At 42.1% G+C, this 23,050-nt stretch overlaps 1 protein-coding gene across 1 annotated transcript; it reads right to left on the reverse strand.

The window, feature by feature from the left end:
• Positions 1-1,039: 1,039 nt before the first annotated feature.
• ranbp3b (RAN binding protein 3b) lies at positions 1,040-22,482 on the reverse strand. The gene is made up of 17 exons (XM_079530474.1): positions 22,382-22,482; positions 17,790-17,845; positions 16,995-17,031; positions 16,790-16,879; positions 16,616-16,693; positions 15,134-15,199; positions 12,838-12,930; positions 12,376-12,485; positions 12,068-12,187; positions 10,879-10,979; positions 8,764-8,839; positions 8,537-8,633; positions 8,002-8,126; positions 7,696-7,816; positions 6,980-7,122; positions 5,153-5,345; positions 1,040-2,529 (listed from the first exon to the last, which is right to left on the reverse strand). Exons 1-17 carry the CDS (start codon positions 22,401-22,403, stop codon positions 2,480-2,482), a joined length of 1,578 nt encoding a protein of 525 aa, XP_079386600.1. The 5' UTR covers positions 22,404-22,482; the 3' UTR covers positions 1,040-2,479.
• Positions 22,483-23,050: the final 568 nt, after the last annotated feature.

A 23,050-nucleotide genomic window follows, 5' to 3' on the forward strand; every position in this document is an offset into this window, starting at 1 on the left:
TACTTAACCTTGGCACAAAATTCAAAGGTTTCAATTTGAATTCACTGCTGGGTGAATTCACTGCTGGGTCCCTTATCTATTTTCTAGATTCTAGGTGACGGTCCCATTGTAGTCCCACAAAAGCAAGATATTGAAGCTATGTAGCGTACTGTAGGCTACTTAATACTAAAGTATTAAGGACTCCCGAGTCCTGAGCTTATCGTCAAAGCAACAATCAGGTGTTAGTGAGAAACACTCTCAAAAATTACATTTACTTTAAGAAATGTACTTGATTACAATTTTGAGGTGTTTTATTTTTTACTTTACTGGAGTATTTCAATACTTACTCCCTTGCATCTCACAGTGAAATAGTTTTACTTCCGTACAATGATTTGAAACATGTTATTTTGCGACGCATCGTGAGTTTGTATTTCGGTTATTATCCAATAGTATTTTGACTTTTGGCACAATTATTTTATGGAATACTTTTGTACATTTCAAGTAGGCCAAGGCCTCACTCAGACCTTTACAACAGATTGCTGTATGCTTGCTGTATACATTGTGGCAGTGGTGGCCGAACGGTTTGCGGAGCGGTCTTGATACCGGAAGGTCGCCAGTTCGTATCCCCGGACCGGCACGTTAAAATTACCACTCAAGTGCCCTTGAGCAAGGCATTGAACCACTACCATGAAATGTTCTATGAGCAGGGCCTGGCTGTAAACAAGTACGAGTAGTTCTACTTTTATCCTTTCTTCCACCAATGCTTATGAGCAAATTGGCTCAGGGGTAGAACAGCTGGTAGAGCAGCAAGATGGCAACCGCGAGGTTCCCAGTTCGATCCGGGCTCCCCCAGTTAGTGTTGAAGTGTCCTTGAGCAAGACTCTGAACCCCTAATTGCTCCCGATGTGCCGGTTGGTGCCGCAGCCTTGCATGGTTTCCTCCACCATCGGTGTGAATGATGTAATGCACAATCTATGTAAAGCGCCTTGGATAAAGGCGCTAAACAAATGCACCATTTACCGTTAAACTGTGCAACTTGCTGGGAAAAAATAAAATGGGGTCTGTCCAAAATGTTTTATTTTGTAAAGGGGCAGTCGGAGGAGTTGAGAAACATGGTGCGCTACGAAATGATAATATATTCAAATGTACATGACATTCAAGGGTATTACAGTTATCACTCAAAACGTTTCCACACAAAATAAGTGTTCAAACATGTTTTTCCCCAAATGAAAATTGATAAAAAGTTTCTATAATATTTTCAAAATAAAAAATGTATCAACACAATATAAACCTTCAGGATGTTGGAAAGAAAAAAAAAATGTTACATGAGTTACATGCAGAATGCCGGTGAATGTTGAAATAATTTCTGGTTTGACAAAAATATTTTAACCAAAGGAAAAAAACAAAACAAAAAAAACATGGTGAACGATGAATGCATCTTTATTAATCTGAGAACAGGTGAATCTTTTTGCCCTCATACACATTTCATTAGGAGCCAGCATCATGTTTAGTCCTTTTATTCACTATAGTGTAGGCCAATAGGAAATATAAGAAACTGCTATTTTCAATGACTCAGTGGTCCTGGCTAGCCTTTACAAACAGTGCATATGTGTTAAAGATGCCTCGTGGAAACGACAGATAAATCACGGCAACACTTATTTGACAATGGCCTCACTCTAGTGTGTTGATCTACCTGTGGAAGAGAATAGTAAAGCATCCTCCTGTGCATACTTAAGATGCAAATATTGATCATAGTGGAAACGTGAACAAATTAGCACTTGCACTGTTAGGGTGGTTTTCACTGAGTACTAACAGCAGAATGATGCACTTAAAACAGCTTTTCATCAGTTAACACAAACATCTTTATTTTTTTTATCAGAATAAGACCACTGTGAAATCAAGTGTTACACCTAAGTTACACTTGTCAGATGCGGAGGACTTAAAACGTTGAAACGACCTGTACAATTAGTCAAATACATCGTGAATGAAGCTCCTCTGGAAGTGTGTCTCCCGAGAGGCACAGCCGTAGAGAGTGAAGTAAAAAGGTCCCAAAGTAGTAGAAACTGCAGTCTTGACATGTGCCATACATTTTTCTTTTTAAATGTAGAGGAAAAACACCCTTACACTCATCAATATGATGAGCAGACAAGTCCCAAACCAAAAGCTTTGAAAGTCTTTTATTTTTGCTATCGAAAAAAAAAAAAAAAAAAAATTATAATACTCGAAAACAAAAATAAAACACAAAACGGAGGGGGAGAGGGACAGTAACGACTCCAGATATTACGCTGAATGCAGAGTAGATGAAACTGCACGAGTTGGGTGAGACACTCCGGCACAGGGAGGGAGGGAGGGGTTATTTCCTGGAGCTAGACTTCTAAATATCCAAAAAAGTACTGGTCTGGAGGACCCACATTGGTCAAGGGGGGTGTCCATTGAGATGCCTACAGTAAAATGCCCCAACAGCAGCATCTTAACAGCAGGCCGTCATACAGCGTTGACGCTATGTGCTTCCTGCTGCTCCTTGCTGGCTCTCTCCTCCCTCTGAATTTCCTGTAGGGAAGGAGGAGGCATGAGGTTAACAGTGCTTGGAAAATTAGGTATAACATAGGTCTGTATAATTAATCAGGTCAAGTATGGAAATCTCAGGCTTGACTACCGTACTTGCAAAAGAACATAAGGCTGAAGCATTTACTGTTGGATGGAGCGCTGTTTCAGACAGCCCATCTAGAATTTCTAGCCTACAAACCAAACGGTAAAGGTCTCCACACACCGGGCGCGAATCGGATGCAAATTCGGATTTTTAGCGGCGTTTCTCCATCGGTTTTCCGAAAAACGCGGCCGGTGTGCAACTACCTTAACTGTCATTTCTCGACCGTTTCGGAAGAGGGAAGGCTTGCTGGAACCGGGCCAGCCCCCTGGGCATGTTCCTGGGGCTCTGGATGTTCCGGGGACCTCCACACGGTAACTGTCATTTCTCAAAGATTTCTTCCAAAAATAAGTACAGTACAGAGTACAGTAACTATAACAATAAATGTATTGTACCGCTCAGTTCACACAGGTGTGATTTTCTTTAATTAAGTCAATTTATAAGCAAGGCGAGGCATTTATAAGCAAAAATGCTCTGGTGGTGGTGGTGGTTGTTGCTAACTTGGTATCGCTCGCTGGCTGACCTCTAGTTCAGCAGTCAGCATCATCTATGTAGGTCTTATTTTGGACACCGTCTGTGACGCACATTACGCCTACTAGATTATAGCCAAGTTGACAGTTGTCAAACTCTGTTTCGGGACTGTTGCATGATGAATGATGAAAGAGTTGCATAATTTGCGAACAGGGACAATATTGGACATAACTGTCAAGACTGTCTAGATGCCCACGGTGGGCTTTTCTTTTCTTTTTTTTAAAAACTCTGGCTTTTCGGGTTTTCGGGCCTAACATTATGGTAATTGTTAGGGTCTGGCCGAGCCTCGGGAAGGCCAAGTTAGGGTAGGGCTGGGCTTTAATTTTCAGGCCTGATGAAAACTTTAATTGAATGGTCAAATTCTGTAGTGGCATGCGTGCTACAAAGTGCATTTCACAATTCACACTGTACTATTTTTACTAGCAAATGCAAGTACCTGCTGTCGAGCCCTAACCTGACTCCGCCAGATGGGGCAGCAGAGAGCCGGGCATCAAGTCTGCCTGAGAGTTCCCAGATGGGAGCAGGAGGGGGGAACCCAGTGTACTCTCTGCTGCCCCATCTGGCGGAGTCAGGTTAGTCGAGCCCTGTGAACATGCATCACAAATTACTCTCTCCTTTAACTACAGATTGGCTAGATTCCACAATAGAAAATTATCTTCATATAAGATCACCTGGGATTTTTGTTATTGTAATATATCTTAGTCTTTTTGTGCTCTTAAAGGTTTTATTACACGTGATACAAACTTCTGAATATTAAACTGGTATATTATGGACTAGTCCAGTCCATTATGGACTAATTCAACATATACCCTGGCCCCTGGGGTATAAAACAGGTACAAAACAGGCTAGCCCACTTTAACCCTGGGAATAGTTTTGCGGGGGATGAAATTTGGGAGGTAATAATAAATCTATCGCGACTAGCGACTGGACTGCTGAGCGCCGTCTAACACAGGATCTTTTTTCAGAATTAGACGGGATGATTTAGATCGGGAGTTATGATCGTTTTAAGATTTTCGTTTTCGTCAGCTAAACAGGCAGGGGAGATTTTCGATGACGTGTCACTTTTTGACACGTCATCGGATCGGGCAACAAGCTCTCCAAGGCTCTAGAGCGATGCGAACGGTTTTGTTTTCATTAATCTCCGTCTTGTTTATCAATCTCCGGCTTGGGCACTTGACCGTGACCTTGAACTTGGACGGAGAACTCCGGCTTGGACATCCAAGGTGTTAATGTAAACGTATTTTTGTTGCCTGCATGCTTTCAAGATGGTTGATCGCATAGAATATCTGCAAGCATTCATGCTGTTAATGCAGACATTTATTTTTATCCAAAAAACCTGTATGGATCAACAGCTGGTTTGTAGGTCTATGTCCCAATGCCCCGTCGATGATGTCATAATAGGGAAAGGCATCAGCCTTTTATAGCTCAATGATCATACCCTGCTCCACTTTTGGACAACTCCTTTTTGGCATCGCGGTAATCCGATTTGAGTTTCTTTAGTTTGATTATTTGCTCTGCCGTTCGAGTGAACCCAGCTTTCGCCAACTCTTCTACCAATGCCGAATATAATTTGGCCTTTCTCTGGGTACTCTCCAACTTCTCCTGAAACAGTCAGGAGATGTCCATACGGACAACAAACACTCCGTTTCTTCATCAGACCATTGCACATTCTTTGAAGATAGATGCAAAAGAAAATTGCGGCATCGTTTGTCTGTTATGTTATGTTGCGTGTGTCTGCGTCCTCCCAAGTTCCAACCCACTGACAAGTTCCAACCTACTGACACACTCACTTATATCGTCTCGGTTCACAAAGCACTGCGTGCAATTACAAAGCTGAACCACCGTTTTGTGTTTCACATTGGGAACGAACGTTTATGGTTTGGGAAAAAAATAAAAAAAAAATCAGTGGAAACACTCTGAACTGGTTCAATATTTGGCGGGAAGAAAGAACCGAACCGGTTCAACCCCGGTGGAAAAAGGGCCAGAGTGACTAACCTGTAGCTGGATTAGAGGATGAGGCCGTGTTGGCCACCTCATCCTCGTCACTGTCGTCCTCGTTGGATTGGGGGACCTCTGCCTCGAGGATGGCTGCTGCCGGAGCCTCAGCCTCCTGCTCCGCCCGGCTCTTCAGGGCCAGAATACGGTGGTGCAGTGCTGCGGCCAGCTGCCCTGTGTCTTTAGAGCTGGCCTGAGGGAACAGTGATGGCGAGTAAGTGAAACGTACACACACACACACACAAATTGATGTGTGCGCCTTCTTCAGTGTGCCTTTATTCTGGGATAAATCAGGTTACACATAATCATCGTCAACTCATTCACTGCCGCGGTTGTTTGATTTGCAGTGAAAGGACATTCACCGGAAGTTTTATTTTGAAATTCACCCTGGTGAACCGAAATTCAGAGAAAAACACTGCTAAAGATCGCGCTTATAATTAGGGGTGCACGATTATGACATTATGACCGATATCCGATTATTTGCGGGGTCGTATCTGACGATACCGATTCTGACTGATTCTGATATTATACAGAGGACCACAATGGAAACAAGCCTAGGCCCTTGGGGCTTGGCCCAAAGCCTGTTAATAAAGTATGCAAACGATCAATAAATATACTCTTTTTCCAATTGTCTGTTTTCACTACTAAATGAGATGAGTACACACATTTTGTTCTAGACTAGAGGTACTAGACACTTTTGAAAAATTCCTCTGCTGCCTTCAAACATTAGAAAATACACAAAACAGAGTATTGTAATCCTATGCTGATTGATATTTGAACATAACATTAACAAAAATAAGCAGCTTGAGTACAACATGAACTAAATAAGAACATCTCTGTAACTAAATTAGTTACAGCACTGCTCAACCAGAGATACAGCACATTGCACAGAGGTTCACATTTGAGAGACAAGTGTTTTTCTTTTATAGCTCATTGCTGCATTTCTTTTGCTGTTGAAAGTTGATGGTAAGCCCCTCTCTCTCCCACTAACCCTGCTATGATGAAAAATAGTATGAAATGACTATACATGCATTAATGTGGCCTATGAAACTTTAAGTTATTAGTCTTACACTGTTATTCATTATGTGTGTTGCCTAAAATAATTTGCCTCTGGTCTTAATGCAGCCCCCCTTGGCCCCTTATAAATTTCACTGTGTGTTGTAGTAGCCGTTGCTACGCTCCAGTAAAGTGCTCATTGCTTTGATGTTAACGAGGCAATCACGTTCGTGTTGAAGACATATCATCACTTCACTACTCTAAACTAATTTAAGATGTACAAGAAACCTTCTCTAAGTTCTGTTCTTAAGTTATTTGCTGTTTGACTAGTAGGCCTACTGCTATTACGGCAAACGGCTTCTCTCCAAGTGTCGATGCACCGTGCGTGCAGCCGTGCTCTGTCCCCAGCAGCGTGTGTGTGAAGGGCTCAACAGCTGTGCCTCTTAAAGAGACAGGCAGACAGGCCGCTCTGCAAGTACTAAACTATTGACGGTCATGTTATTCATGCGTCAACAGCATCAGTGAAAATAAGTTATTTTGAGATCGCATCGATACCAATACGGCATAAATAGGCCGATATCATCAGATTAAAAATTATATCATACACCTTTACTTATAATGTAAGTGGACGGAGGGGAAACATCCCCCACCCCCCATGACAACAGCTGGCCTGCGGACGCACAGAGCACATTTGGTCTATTAATCCTAACTCAATGTGGCAATGCCGTCGGGTCAAATTGCTATCAGAGAAAAACTGTCCAGATGTGTCCTGCTCTGCAAAGAAAGACCTTGTGGAGTCTCTCATTGAGTTGCGGGGCTACAACAGCATACCGATATTAGGAAGACCTTGACACCCTGGTCCTCTGTGTCCATGGCAGTGATGCGTACACTCTTGTCGCTGGCTTTGTCCACCTGCATCTGGGACCACAGCTTGGTGTTGAGGATCAACCGCAGGCTGCCCTGGGTCCTCATGACTGGATAGAGAGAGAGAGAGAGAGAGAGACACCTTTCCATCAGGATGCTAAACTACATTTTTGTTGCATTTTCTATATATATATATACACACACACAGTATATATATATATATATATATTTAACCAGCCTAAATGTGTTCAAATGTGTGTATAATACACACCTTAGGCTTAAACTACAACTGAATATTGTTGTCGTTATCGCAATACTATATAATATAATATAATTTCATGGTCCTGCTGATTCGCTGATCTTTACAAGTTTACAACTCTCCTGTAAAAAAAACACCTTAGCAGATGATGTGGTGATCGATGAGGCTTTGCAAAGGTTATGCATGGATCATCCATGTCAGACAAAAATGGAGACGGACAAATTAGACTGGGATCAATTGGCATTGACCTCATGAGAAGCCTCTTGTAACAACTCCGCCCAGAGAAGCTTGTTGAATCACAATAAACGGTTGAAAACCAAATTAAATTGAAGGCCAATGACTTGGCGTGACAGTGAAAAAAAGAGGTAAATACAAAAAACAAGTGAGAAAGTTCCATTGACTTAATATTCTGCAGTGTGATTACCTAGACGTGACTGTAGCGTGCCGTTGTCTGTGGATGCCATGTCATTGAGCCTCAGTAGACCTCGACCCCGCTCTATCCACGACTGAGCCAGCTTCTCAAACACAAATAACTTGCACTGTATCTAAAGAAACAAAGAGGGAAAACAAACCATACATCTCAAAACTGCTTTCACTGCATACTTATTAACTACGTGACAAGGACAAGGACCATCGAATGCCTCACCTGTAATACATTGCTTGCAGTGAACTGCTTTCACTGCATACTTATTAACTACGTGACAAGGACAAGGACCATCGAATGCCTCACCTGTAATACATTGCTTTCCGATTCCTCGCCCGTTTTCACATCGACTTTCTCTAAGATGCACTTCTTGGCTGTGGCTTTGGTGTACGCTGCTGCAGACTCCTCCAAAGACTCCGTCACACTGTTCACTATGTACGAAAAAGAAAAGAAAATCAGCACTTGGCCACAGAGGGAAGTTGCAGTATAACATATTTTTGTAGCTCAAATAGTCGTTTGACATTTAAACTAGTATCCAAATTTGATATTTGACTGAAAATGTCAGTGAGAAGTTCGACGTCCCAATAATCCGACAGTAACCATGAATCCGACAGTAACCCTATCCCCAAACCCTAAACATAACCGCACGTGGAGTCTTAACCGGCCACGTAATGTTGGACTAACGGGATGTCGGACTAATGCATGTCGGACTACCGTGTGCCGTGATATTCAATTTACACTATTTGTCCAGGTCTGGGAAACGTAATGACTTTTATTTGTACAGAGATTTGTGGTATTAGTTGCATTTATGACTGCATTGTCTGAGGCCAAAGCCGTTTACCCTTCTCTGGGGTGGCTTCCTGCGAGGAGGATTCTGACACAATAGCAGACGACACGTCTTTATATTCCTCATTTGATGACTCACCCTTGGGGGGACTCTGAAAGGACATAAGGCAACATACCGCATTAGGAACTCATGCAAAAAATATTATTAACAGGCTTGGCAGTGTGGTACAAGGAAACTGACAAAAAACAGCAGCAGAAGAAAAATAAAACAGAACTACTCACCAGAACTCGTTCAGACATGTTCTGTCCAAAGACAAATTTCGCTCCGGTATCTGTATTATTTGTGGGATTTTTTGAACTGCAAGGGCAGAGGTGACAAACGAGTTAATACAAATCAACTGACGACACTTCATATTTGTGTTGGTTGCTTTCGGTTTGCTTTTAGTTTTTTAACTGGATGGGCATGAATAACTTAAAGCTGCAATCCATAACCTTTTAGTGGATATGAGTACCGTATTTTATTACACAGCTTGGTTGAATGCTTGTTTCTGATTGATCACTGAATTCAGTGGTGTGTTATTTCTCCATAATGACCTCTGGGCCCACAGACCGCTGTCTAATCGAAGGCTCAGTCAGAGCGCCACCTGCTGCGCTGCTTGATTGTTGCCATACCCAACATGGCAGCCATAAAGAAGCACGCAATGTCGTTTACAGCCAAACATTGAAGCGAGAAATAGACAAGGCAGTCAAATATATTCTATTTTATTTGACCAACACTTCCTGTTTTACGGGACGACAAGTTGCACTGGAAGTGAACTGCCATAAATTATTGGAATACTTTCATTAACGTCAGCAATGAAACCTTTGTTATTACTTTTGGGTCAATGGATTAATTGCTTTATGTAATAGCCATGTAATAAGCAGGATAATTGATGGCCAGCTGGTCATTAAGAAATAACCCCCAACCGGACGATAAGATCCCGACACAATCTCGGTTTTGGCTTCTATCTTGGATATTAGCGTTAATGCTAGCGAGCAAAAATAAGGCCAATCCTTGCTCTAGAATCACCGGATTCTAGAGTCACCGGATAATCAGAAATGACCTCTGAACATCGGTGAATAGTTCAAAACAAACGGACAGCGGCATAGTTTCCGAGAAAGGAGCGTGCAAAGGCCGCGACTAAAACAGAAGCTAATGGCTATGGAGAAACAAAAACAGTTCGGGGAGGGCCCTGGCAACCGTACATAGCAACCGGAGTGGCTCCAAAAATGAAACACAGCGAGACAATCTTATGGCGTTATCAAACGCCTTAAGACGATGGATTAATTTCTTTATGTAATAGCCATGTAATAAGCAGGATAATTGATGGCCAGCTGGTCATTGTTAAGAAATAAACCCCAACAGGACGATAAGATCCCGACACAAAGTGGAAGGGTCTAACACAACTGCGGTGGTTGGAGGAGATCTCCTACTGCTATTCTATTGAGACATTTAGATCCTGTGGTCAGGTAGCACCACTACTGGTTGACAAGAGGTGAAACTCAAATGGAAACCAGAAAATGTGCTCCTCGGAGCACAGGTGTCCACCAGGTCAGGTAGGTTTTGGGGGCCAAAGCAGCAATCAGGATGGAGCATGAAAAGTCAGACGGATCCATCTCGATCACTTGACTAGAGATAATGTATACCGATTTGTGTGATGTTTGGAATATTAAAAAGAATTCCACGGAAATCGTCATGATTTGAGACATTTTGTTCAAAATGGAGCACTCCTACAAACTTTGGAAGCCAATCAGGATTGAATATGAAAAACCTGAAAAACCTATTTTGATGAATGACTACACAGACATTGGTACTGTGTACCAATTTGCGTGATGGTTTCCTGGTGGTGCCATAACTGGCCCATGTGAAAATGTTGGGGCAGAGGTTCTACTCTGGCATCCAGGGAGTGTGTGTGTAGTTTTGCTGCGATCCAGCCAGCGGTCCTGGAGATTAGCTGTTCACAGACAGGGACACACAGACGGACGGACGGACGGACGGACGGACATAGTCTCCCCATGCCTTCAGCCTGGTGGAGACAATACCTCTCATCCACAAATGTGCTTTGGCGCTTGCACAGGAGAGCCAGGCTCAACTCTCAGATAGGATACGAAATTGCAGCTTTAACCCATTGTGAACGGGAACCCCTTTGGGTGTTTTAAGCATTAGGTTATACTTTAGCTATTGAAAAATAGTAAAAATGTGGCGCAAATCTTTGAATATATATATTCTTTCAGAGCGAACGTTTTTAACTCAAATCTTTGCTTCCGGGGGGGGGGTAAATGGGTTACTTAATATAATGGAATTGAACTCAAATCAAAACAGTTGAAAGGTACCAGTCCTCCAGCCTGACACTTTACCTGGGGGTGGAGATGTATTGTAAGAAGTAATTAGTTCCTTCTGACTGTGAATCCGCTGCTACTCCGTCCTTCAACTTGTCTTCTGTACTGTTCTCTTCCAACTAGAGAGGAAAGACATGTTAACACCCTGAGCGGCATAAACGGAGTTCTCCGTCCTATCAAATAGTTACGCCCAGCGCTCAAGACGGAGATTAATAAAAGGACGGAGATTTATTGATATCAAAACAGATAGCATCGCTCCACAGGCTGGGAGCGTCTGTTGGGCAACATTCGATGTAATTCCCGGTTGGGACGTCACCCAAAATATTCCCCGCCATTTTAGCGGTTCAGATCTTAAAAATCTTAAAACGTGAATAACTGTTGATCTAAATCATTCCGTCCAATTCTAATCAAAGATTATGTTTTAGACGGGCCAACGCGGTCCCGTCGCTAGTCGCGTTAGAATTAATTATACATCCCGTTGTTGTCGATTGCCTCAGGGGTGAGGCAATCTTATGGCGATATCAAACACCTTAAGACGAGCCTGCTCGTCATGAGTACCCAGCATAATTAATTTATAGGACGAGTGTACCTATCCTAGGGATCCAATGTGTTAATGGAAGCACATGACAGAGGCAGTGTGAACATCCCCTTGACCATGGGTATAAACACAAAACTTAAAAAATGACTCAATAGAGCACCGAAGTACTGACGTCACTCGCTCGTCCCCTGGTTCACGGAAGTACTTTCTCTATGGAGAATAACATGGGGTCATCTTAAAACCGTGGTCCAAAAGTAAACAAACTGTCTCTGCGTTATTGTCAGGGAGGTGTCTCTGTATCTTTTACAACAGTCAGGCACTCATATTTGATGTGTGTTTTGAAAGTCTGTTTCTAGCAAAAATGTAACTAATTCAGCAGCAGTAACATTAGCGTTTTCTCTCAGTCAGTTGATTCTTCATATCCATATAAGTGTAACGGCTGGGATGATTTGTTTATTTTTCAAACGCAGTTCTTATATGAGGCGATCTAAAATCCCCCTATGGGGATTACAATGCAAATAAAAAGTACATGAAACCGTGGACTTAGAGCCCTCTACCGATATCGATGTCAGACTTCGGTGCTCTATACATTTAAAAGAAAACAGGATAAACAAAGCAATTTGGGGAATGGAATACAAATCAGGAAGAGAAATCAAAATGTGAGAAAACCTTTGCTCTGTCTTTGATATTCTGACCAAATACAAAACTGGACGCTACATCAGACTCCTTTTCCCCTCCGCTCTCATCTATGTTGTCACTTGCTTCATCTTCCTCCATATTTCCATGTTTCTAGAAGGAGACAGACGCACATCATGGCCACTTCATAACAGCCAAATGAGTCTTTTCCATCTCACCCGCACTTTTTTTTAATTTAATCACCTTAATGTTGTTATTCGTGTTTTTTATTCCTCAGCTTTAAATGTATAAATAAACTGTTGCAGCTGAGAGCATAGAATTGAACAGTCTGTGCGCCTCACCTGTGATTTGGCCAAGCTGGCCAAGTGCTCCGTGTTGTTCAGAAATAGGGACTGGGTCCCATGTGCTCCGTCTGATGACTTCTTCATTCCGTTGGTCCCACAGCTGGAGTCTATGGGAGGGGAGGGAGGGGGAGGGGAGAGAGAGGGTGAGAGTGAGGGCTGATTTTACAGGATATTCTGTAGTGACTGCACTACCTTTTCTGTGGCATTTAAAATAAGATGTGGAAATTTGAATATATTTCAATTGGCTTTTATCAATCCATTTTCCGATTTGTTTGGTCCCAGCGTTCTGCCTGAGTTTTGCCTGTTGTGTTTATTAAATTGTAGACAAAAAAAACAAAAAACAATGTGGAGATAATATGAATTTAGTAAAGACAGATATACAGGCACATAACAAAGATAAAACAGGTATCCGTTTATGCCAATAGACTCAACATGTTCTAAGACAAGGTTTTTGCTTACTTGACTCTGCGTGGGACTTGGACGGAGGTGGCTGCAGCACGGCCGGGCGGAGAACGCTGCGCTGCAGCTCCTTGGGCTTCTGACTCGGGACCCCTGAAACACAAAGAGTTAACACGTTTGGTTCTGAAGGTGCCGTATGCATTCTAGATTAAAATTTGACAAAGACCATAGCAAGTCAGATGCAGTGGCACAGCATCTTCAGATTTTTGCTTGCCCTATTTGAATGTCTTGATGTACTTTAGGGTACCAATCTTAGGGAACCGATCTTTTACACCATTTAAGTGGTATTTCAATCAGATTAATAGTATAATATTTAGCATTTTTGTGACGGGCCTAAACATTCTCCCCTTCCTCCCCACACGCAGGAAGTTTTGACGTGGGTCTTGACATATAATAATTTTCGAAATATTCACTTATGCACAAGATTGGTATCGGCCGAACATGAGAAAAACAATCGGTGATCGGTCCCAAAAAACCTGATCGGAGCATCCCACCCGCCTTTTCCTCTTGCTTTTAGCCTCATGTGAGGTTGCCCCATAATTTATACTCAATGGTTTTTCTATCATTTTAAAATCTTTTTACAGTGTTTGTATCCGTTTTGTCCAGTTTCTCTTCACTTGACAACTTTGTTTTAGTTTTATAATTTTTCATGTGATTCATGCGTTTTACACTTTAGTGATTAAATATGGTTATGATGCTTTTTGTTTGGTCATCTACCTCAAATGAAAAGCACTTTGAGTCAACTCCTGTTGTCTTTAAATGTGCTATATAATTAAATGTGACTAGACTACTCAATGAGTAGACCACTAGTATACGTACCAGTCCAATACGTTATTGTAGCGTAAATGTGAATAAAGGAGGCTGTATACTTAGAAGTCAAACTTCTAACGGTGTTGGTGTGTAGATCTTTCTAGTTTTTGGATACCCCCCTCGCAGCAATTCGTCCAAATCATATGGTTGGTTGTGACACGATTGCAGCCTGGGTTTCATTAATTTGGGTCATTCAATGCTTTGCCTGTATGGCAACCGCATCGAGTCGTTGAGGCAATATCGTTCGGCAGTTTAGAGACCAGGATTACTGCATGTTTTTTGTGAGGGTACCTACCCTAGGGGACACGGGGAGAACATGCAAACTCCACACAGAAAGGCCCTTTCGCCAACCCCTCCTCGGGTATGGGCACTGATGACGCGGAGGAGAGAACATGCTCCCAGCGCCCACAGCGTCCCCAGCGGGAATGGAAGCCAGGACCTTCTAGCTGTGAGGCGACAGCACTACCGACTGTGCCACCGTGCCCCCTCTATAGAGCGTCGCAGTCCCGCCCCTTACCATGGACCAGGAAATTATTCTCCGTTCTTTTTCCTCATAGACATTTCATAAAGTATTTATTTAAAGACGCGGACAAAGCCAACTTGAATCGTGACAAATCATGACAACAAACACAATTTTTGGGGCCGAAAAAAGAATTAGAAAGAAGAAAAAAACGGCAGGTTACAACACTTTTTGTGTTGTTTTTCTTCTTTGTAATTATTTGTTTGGTCCAAAATATTGTTTGTGTTGTCATGAGTTGTCACGACTCGAGTTGGCTTTGTCCGTGGCGTAACCGTCTTTAAATAAATACTTTCTGAAATGTTTATGGGAAAAATGCATTGGGATTCATTTCCTGGTCCATGGTAGGGGGCGGGACTGCGACGCTCTATTACAATTCAAATATAAATATGACTGTGGCTCAAGATTAATACTTTTGAGGAAAAAGTTATTGAACTAGTGCAAGACTGCATAATTATCCTCACATGATTAATCATGCAGATTTTAAAGACCATGAAATGTACTCAAATTCCTGACAGGACATTTCCTTTCATTGTGAACATTGCTAATGCTAACTAATTTGCTTGGTTAAAAACATGTCATCCCTTTTAAATATATGCAGTTCAGTCTGCTTTTACTTAGCTACTTTTCCATCAAGTGTAAGTATGGGTATTTGTGGTGAGGTTTGTCATTATTGGGTTGTTATATAGCATACTTTAGTGATTGCCTGTGATTCTTAACAGTGAAACATTCAATGTCTTAGTGAACCTTCGTAATGTATGCGCATATTGTGCCTACCTCTAATGCAATATCAATTCTATTTATTGTTCAGCCCTAACGTGCATTTTTTATGTCAACTCAAAACAACCCAATGTTAAGATATATTAAAGAACAAAAGGTCAGACTGAGATCAAATCATTCCAGTAACACTTTGTGAAGAATCTGCTTGTTAAACAGAGTGTTTAAAATAAATGTAACTTGATCACCCACCTGAACTCGGTGCCTGTCCATGTATGAGAGTCGGTGGTTTTAAACGGAAACCCACAGGCTTCTCCTCTGGTGGGAGGAAACGAAAAGACATAGCAGAAATGTAAAAACACTAAAACTGGAACTTTCATGGGCAACCTTTAAGGTTACCCTCCATTTGCCTTTCCATCTTTACGGACATGGAACTCATGACCAAGACAATGCTGTTGAAACCTAGAGGTGTAATTTGGTCTTAATTTTGTGCCATAGTATGGTGGCCTCGAGCGCCTCCATAATGTACTCTACCTACATCAGTGGCTTTATTAGGCCTTACCCAAGCTTTTTTATAGGTGCTAGCTATATGTGCTGTAAAACACCTGCACCCTCCAATGTAATTGACAAGTATAAGAATACTCCTTTGGCGCCTGAATTTCCCCAGGGGGTATCAATAAAAAAAATCATCATGAACCGTACAGATCATAGTGACATCTCATAGGCAGCTTTGACTATGACACTGTACATCAATTTATGATATGGCTCCCTACTGAAATATTTGTTTTAAACAAGGCATGTGTTAAGTGATAATCACAGACGAGCATAAATCAAACCTTATCAAGTTCCAGGGTTTCCTTCTAAAAATGCACACACGCATGACACTGCAAGCTGCTACAGGTTTAGTTTGGTAACAAAGATCATGTTTCTAACACCTTAAATTAGAGTTCCAGGCTTCCAGCAGATGTAAGTGTGGCTAACACCTTTCTACCTCTCCGTCTCAGTTCTCACATCCATCTCTCCCAACATTTTCTCTGTATTTTCTTGGCACTCTCTCTCTCTCGGAGTACAGAACGACAGGAGGAAATAGTTCAACATTACAACCATATATATTAAAATAAATAGATGCCTCATTGGTCGCTGAAGTTCGTTGGAGCCATGTGTATCGACAGGAGGGCAGAACAATTTACACTATGGGGCGGAAGTGCGGAAGGCACGCCTACGCTACGCTGCCACTCAAGTGACCCAATCACAGCGCATCTTTTCCGGGACTTATCAGACCCGAACATCTGCTCTGTGACGCATGCGGAAGCTTCTGTGAAGCACCAATGTGGAAGCTTGCCCCCTGTTGGGAGCATTCGCCCCAGAGCCGGAAGAGGCGTCTACCTTAGTTTCTATGTCTATGATTACGACTCCTGAGAAACGAGACGGTGAATCCGACCTGAGTATCAACTCAACTCGGGTTCCCTGAGACAACTACTCGGCTCCAATCACTCGCTGTACAACTTGGGCCCAATTCATCCCCTCATTCTCAATACTTGTTCATCCCTTCCTCAGTGCCGTTTTCAATAAATATAGTTATTAGTTTGTTGTGATGCTTGTTAGTTAAAAGTGTGCCATATGTAATCTTTACAACACAAGACGTTCATCCTACACTGGTTCTCAAAAGGCACGACTGCTTACAGCAGAGCCTGCTTAAAGGAAGCAAAATGAGTGGCGTCTGAGATGCCTCACCTGGCTCAGAGTCAGAGTTCTGGAGTTCAGTAGGAGACTGGCAGAAACTTGAGGGCATGAACACATTGTTCTTGGGAACTGCAAAAGAAAGGACAAACGTGATGCTCTGCATACAAATCACCGTCTAGATTACAAACAGTAAAAAGTAAAATGGCTTGCTTGCTTTGCCCTTACCAGAATGTGAGGGTGGGAACTGCTGTGTTAACGATGAGGTTCTCTCTCTTTTCATCGGGGGGCAGTAGCTTCCCTCGTCTTTGTCTGAATCTGGGGAGAAGCAAACATACACACAGATGCTCCAAATGACCCCAGCAGATGATTCATACTGATGTTTGTAAAAGCTATCAGAAAAGGTCAGTCTTCATTTGGACATGAAATTTACCTTCTCCATCTTCTGCACTCGATCCCTCCGCCGACCGCTGTGACAGAAGGCAACATATGGCAGGTTATTTATCATAAGTAAGAGTGCAAATGGACCTAATGAAATGTTGATCAAATACAAATAAAGAAGAGATACAGCATACAACAAAAGAGAATTCAGAACTGCTGCTAGATACAAGCAAAGGCAGAGAGCATTGTCCCATACTGAGAATGAATTAAGCAATATTACACAAGGGGGTGGTTTCTGCGCTGCTTTCGCAGCATTGCAGGCGTGCATTAATGACGTTAAACGACCCCCTCGAGTGTAATATTGCAATTGTACAACAGTTACCCTTAAAACTAAGAATCGCTGAATTTTTTTTTGACAGATGACAGATGAAGTCACTACGACCACAAATGTCCCAAGAAACTAGCTAGCCTAGCCACCGAGTCTGCTGCGCTCTGAGAGAAAAGCACGGCTGAATTGTTTGTTTTGATTAGGCGTTGAAATAATGTGGTTTGAAGCACGCCTAGAAAGCTGATCAGATTGCTTCCTCAAAACGACCTGTTGTATAAATTGGCTTAGTTTGTAACATCATCAGGTCAACAGATTTGGACATTTCAGTTTAAGTCTTGTTCATTGTACTCCGAGACATAGAAAGCTTAACCTATCTACCATACTATATTATGGTATGGTAGATAGGTTAAGCTTTCTAACCATAACATACTTTACAATAAGTTGTGGGGGGAAAGTGAAGGGGTGTAATGATCTGCAATCACACGGTGTAGATCCACATTTGAACATATGAAGCCTTACCTTCTGTAGTTTATCTTTTTGGAAAACAAACACAGGAGGGGCTATGGCAGGCTTGTCTGTTAAGAAAAGATGTAAGCTAGTTATACAGGTTAAAAGGAAAAGACAAAGAATTTGTCTGACAAGTTCCACTTTATTTCTGGAACATAAATAGCCCAGGCTATACCCCAGTAACATCTTGGCCTAATTTTCGCATCAAAAATAGTTAAAGGGTGACTGCTGAAGCATTTACAAGGACTGTGTAGTTTAAGGCAACACTCACGAACATAATTGTCTTGGATGTTGCAAAGAATTGTGCATATTCAGGAAATTCAGTCTGGCAGCAGAATTGTAGATGCCTCAGATAGATACCATATCAGATCAAAATATCATGACCTCTAATCATGTAAAAGAACATCTTAAACAGTGATTCTAAATTATTTTTAAGATAGCATCAAAATCAGTTTAACCACTTTAACTGATGTGCTATTTCCAAACAGTCTTCTGTGGCCAAATGCACATCAATTTGGGGGTCCTTGATATGAAAAGGTTTGAGAACCGCTGCAATATTACACTGTTTCTGCAGCAGATCAAACAAATTTGTGGGTTTACTGTGCCACTTCTCTTGTGCAGCTGGCTATAATTAGGAGCCTGTGACACCATACTGCTTAGATAGCATCATGAATGATATCAAGCAGATTAGTGCCAAACTGAATTCAATCCAAAGGGGAATCAGGGAGTAACATTACTCAATAGTAACATTACTCAATAGAAAGGGGCACTCAGGCCCGGACGGTTAGCTCAACCGTGCCGCGGGTTCGACGCCCGATCCCGACGGCCTTTGCCGCGTGTCTTCCCCCATATCTCTCCAGTCTACTTTCAACTTTTCTTTTTTTTTTATCCCAACCCATTTATGCAACCCATTTTTTTCACCCAGTCTCAATTATCTAATGTAATCCTGGGCGCTACACTTCCTCTGCCAAACTGGGGGGGCAGCGGACTGACCTCATGCTTCCTCCTATGCATGAGGAGTCCAAGCTGCTTCTTTTCACAGTGGAGTTTCACAAGGCCAGACATAGCGCGTGGAAGGAACACATTCCCCTCCATCAGGCGCCCCGGCTGGCCAGGGGGAGGCAGTTTAGATGCCAGGATGTTTTTTGTGAGGGTACCTCCCGTAGGGGACACGGGGAGAACATGCAAACTCCACACAGAAAGGCCCTTTCACCAACCCGCCTCTGGTATGGGCACTGATGACACGGAGGAGAGAACATGCCCCCAGTACCCACAGCGTCCCCAGCGGGAATCGACTGTGCCACCGTGTCAACTTATCAATAAAGGCAGAAAAAGCCAAAATTAATATCTTAAAAAAGAATAAAGGGGCACTCAGAGGAGTAGGGCTGCAACATTTAATCATCTAAATAAAGATTTGATTTAGATTGTTATTTTGTTTCTTAGGTGAACGTTGCAGGAATGCATAATGGTGTTGAACTGTTGATATGAAATGTAAACTAACTTAGCGCAGTCATTGTTTCATTAACATCTTCTTTGACTTCTGAATAATACACATTTTTCAGCTTTGTCACTTCAGCTTTGTGTGAGATGAACACTTCAGCTTTGTGAGAGATGAATAAAATGAATAAGGCACCCCATGTTGTACATGTCTTTAAATACACAATCATATAGACCATGAAGTCCAATAGGGCTAGTTTAGAGGTTCTCAATTTTTTTATTTCAACTCAAGGATCCCATGTGTGTACTGTGTACAAAACTACAAATAGAACCATAAAGGGTCCATTTGGTTTAATTTGTACACAGTTATGGGGTCCTTGAAATTTGAGTCCCTGGACCCCACTTTGAGAACCACTGGGCTAGTTAATGTATGGACTAAACGATTAGTTTTAAACGATTATAAATCGATTAGTCCGAATAACTAATGGACCAACGTGTTAATTCGACACATACAAATATCCGATAGTTGCAGTGGCAGCCCTATCCTGAAGCTCAAATCTCAGCAAGAAGGCACAACCCTACCTCCCTCTGTGTTGTGTGTAGTGCATGCCTTGACATTGTCATTATGCCCATGTACGAAAAGGCACAGGGAAAGGCTAGCTCTGATCCAGAGCGTTACGTTAGAGAGTTCTCTCTAACGATCGGTCAGACGCGGAGGTATTCCCATAAAGAGAAACTTCCATTACCGTGTGAGGCCTCCAACTGTAGTAAAAAATAAAGTAGACAATTTTGCTACTCAACGAATCAAAGGCAGCTTTATGTTGAAAGATTGTTCTCCTTGGTGGGAAACGTCTCAAAACAGAACCCCACCTTTTGTATAAAATCCACTTTTTTGGGCACAAAATAAAACCTTTACAGATCTGGTTAATTAAAATTATATCAAATCTTTATTTACTACAGTCTGCCTGGGCTCTGGCCCAGAGCTCTGGCTATATTATGACAAAGGATGCTGATTGTAAATACCTTTAGATTTGTACAGAGTCAGAGTCAGAGTGTTTAAGAAGTAGTGAAAATAACCGATCTACAAGCTCACAACACACCATGGCCTGAAGTGATGCGTTGTGAACTAGTAGGTCTGCTATTTTTATTAGTTTGGGTGTAAATCTCTTTTGGGTCTTGAGCTTAAAAGTTTGGGAACCACTGCTGAGGCCCTGCTGAGGCCCTGTGTCAACAATTTTGAGGGTGATTGGACATTGGATCCATAATATATACAGTACATTTTGTATATAAAAAGGTCTGCTCCAACTCAACTTCCAAGTCAATTACAGCCAATTCAAACAGTTTTGCACATTTCTCATCTGTGGCGCCCCTTATGGATCATAGTTCCACTTTTCATAGAGCTATACTTTCACCCCAGCCCTGTGCCTTTTCATACATAGGCATAATGATAACAATGTCATTGCATGCACTACATACAACAGAGAGGGAGGTAGGGTTTAATATGCATGCTTTTTGGCAGCAGCCTCCCACAGATTTAGGAGGCCATTTATAGAGTTGCAAGAACCAAAGAATACATAGGAAATGGGTAAATTGTTCAGTATATCTAACACTTACAACCAAACATAATCAATACTTGGCCTACTGGCACCGTGCACAAGAAATGTGACACTGATCAGTGTAGTAGTTTGTGAGATTAGCCCCAAACACACACACACACACGTGAAAACAATATCACTGGCCTTTAGCCTGGCAGAGATAATTCTGCACAGGGAGGCTACTTCTATAAACATTTTTCTTTAAGTAAACCAAGAGAAAAGGGGACCAATTTTTGTCCCACATTAAACAATATTCAGTCCAGTTCAGTATGAAATGAACTGACATGATCTGTAATTGGGTGATAATGGATAAATAGCTACCAAGTACCAAAACAGTCTGTGCTACACGAGCACATACGAGCACATAATTCAGCTCAGCGCTGATACGTTGCATGAAAACTACTGTCAACACAACACTAGAGGTAGAGGAGCAACTATTGGGATCATCATGACAGTATACTATACTGCATTAACACCCAATCCGTCATGTCATATTAAAGCAACGGCTTGTTGTCCGACAGAGATAAGCCTATTTCAAGAGGCTAGCCCCATAGCTAGTGTAGCTACACCCATCAAGTGCCTGCTCGGATGGAACAAGAATGCACTGCATACACATGGACCTAGAGATATATTCACCAATACTGGCGCAAACCCTCAAGGCTGAGCCAGATTACCGAATTATAACATAAATTTATGGCAAAAAACATGGAATAATAAACCCATATTGCACAATTATGTGATGTATCCTCACTCCATGCATCATGCAGGCACCCAGATGTGTGTACAGTCTTACAACCGTAACCCAAATAACCCGCGTGACGTTCGTTTACATGAACTAACGTTACAAACATGTTTGCCATCTGATCCGTTCCAGCACATAGCCGCCACCCCCATCGGTTGTCTACTCTACTCTACTGGTAGCTTGATTGGCTAAAGTTAGCTTGGTAATGCGCTTGCTGGCCCATGAGTCATCTCGTATCTCATGACATGCAATGCAACAACCAAGCTCCTCAGAGGACATAGCTGAATAGTTGCCCAAACAAGCAATACGACACTAGTGCAACACGAAAATAAAAAGGAAATGCCATCTGATCGCTCTTCAGCAATTAGACTGAGTCGTCCCCTCTGCTTTGGCTTGCATTATTCCATCTACCCGCCTGAAATGCAACTGCAGAAACCCCCTCACAACTAAGAAGTTTTCAACATTAACTAATTGATTCGACCTCTGGGAGACAACACAAACCAGTCTAGTCTACCCCTAAATCACCATACCAGACACTATTCTATAAATAACCCGGTGCATGCATGGTGCCAGGAATTAGTTAGCCAGCTAGCGGCGTCCTAACGGCACGCAATTTCATTCCAGGTAATAGCCGAGGCCCTAATGTAAGCTAACGTTTGTGTTGCCTTTCAAACGCAACAGAGCCTCAAATAAAACAATACGTCCATGCCGGTTAATAATCACAAAGATGCGTAGCTGCTGTTTCATTCACTGCCAGTGATATTGTTGTACACGTTTCGTGTATAAACGCCGTAGCCTTTGTTTTGTTTTCTCACACCGCCACTACTCACCTTCGTTTGCCAAGTCCGCCATTTTACTTCTACGCTCACACCCACAACCCACCGCGCAAAGAACACAAGTAGGGTAGCATCTTCACAGTACACTCCAAGTCATTCATTTCATTCCCGTTTAAAAGTTTTTTTTAATTATTATTTAACTTTATATTTTGTTATTTTATTACAATGTAATCTAGATATAATCTACAATTTTGAATTGCTGCATTTTTGTTACTTTCAATTTTCTAACTGCCAGGGTCCTGGCATACTAGGCCAGGATTCAGGATTGATGCCCAAAGTGCAGTCCCATTATCAAAGTTTATTTTTTTCTCCTTTATTATTATGTTATTATTATTTATTTTGTCTTTTACTTAAATTTACATAAAGATAGCCTACATTTGCAGACCAGGGTATAGGCCTAGCACCTAACAAAGACAAAAAGCAACTAGAAATGCACTCTCTCTTGAGATGCCAACTTGCGCCTCCCTTGCACACAAGTAGCTCACTGCTGCTGGTACGACTGCTGCTCTGAGTCCTACAGCTCTCTGCTGCTGTCTGGGTACGACTGCTGCTCTGAGTCCTATAGAGCTCTGCTATTCTAAATCCTTTAGATCCGTTATTGACCATTGAATCACCAAGAATGGTGGTCCCTTATTGGCTGTTGGACGTCACCGTCATACATAC

The sequence above is a fragment of the Electrona antarctica genome (genome assembly GCF_951216825.1).
Source record: "Electrona antarctica genome assembly, chromosome: 19".
NCBI lineage: Eukaryota > Metazoa > Chordata > Actinopteri > Myctophiformes > Myctophidae > Electrona > Electrona antarctica.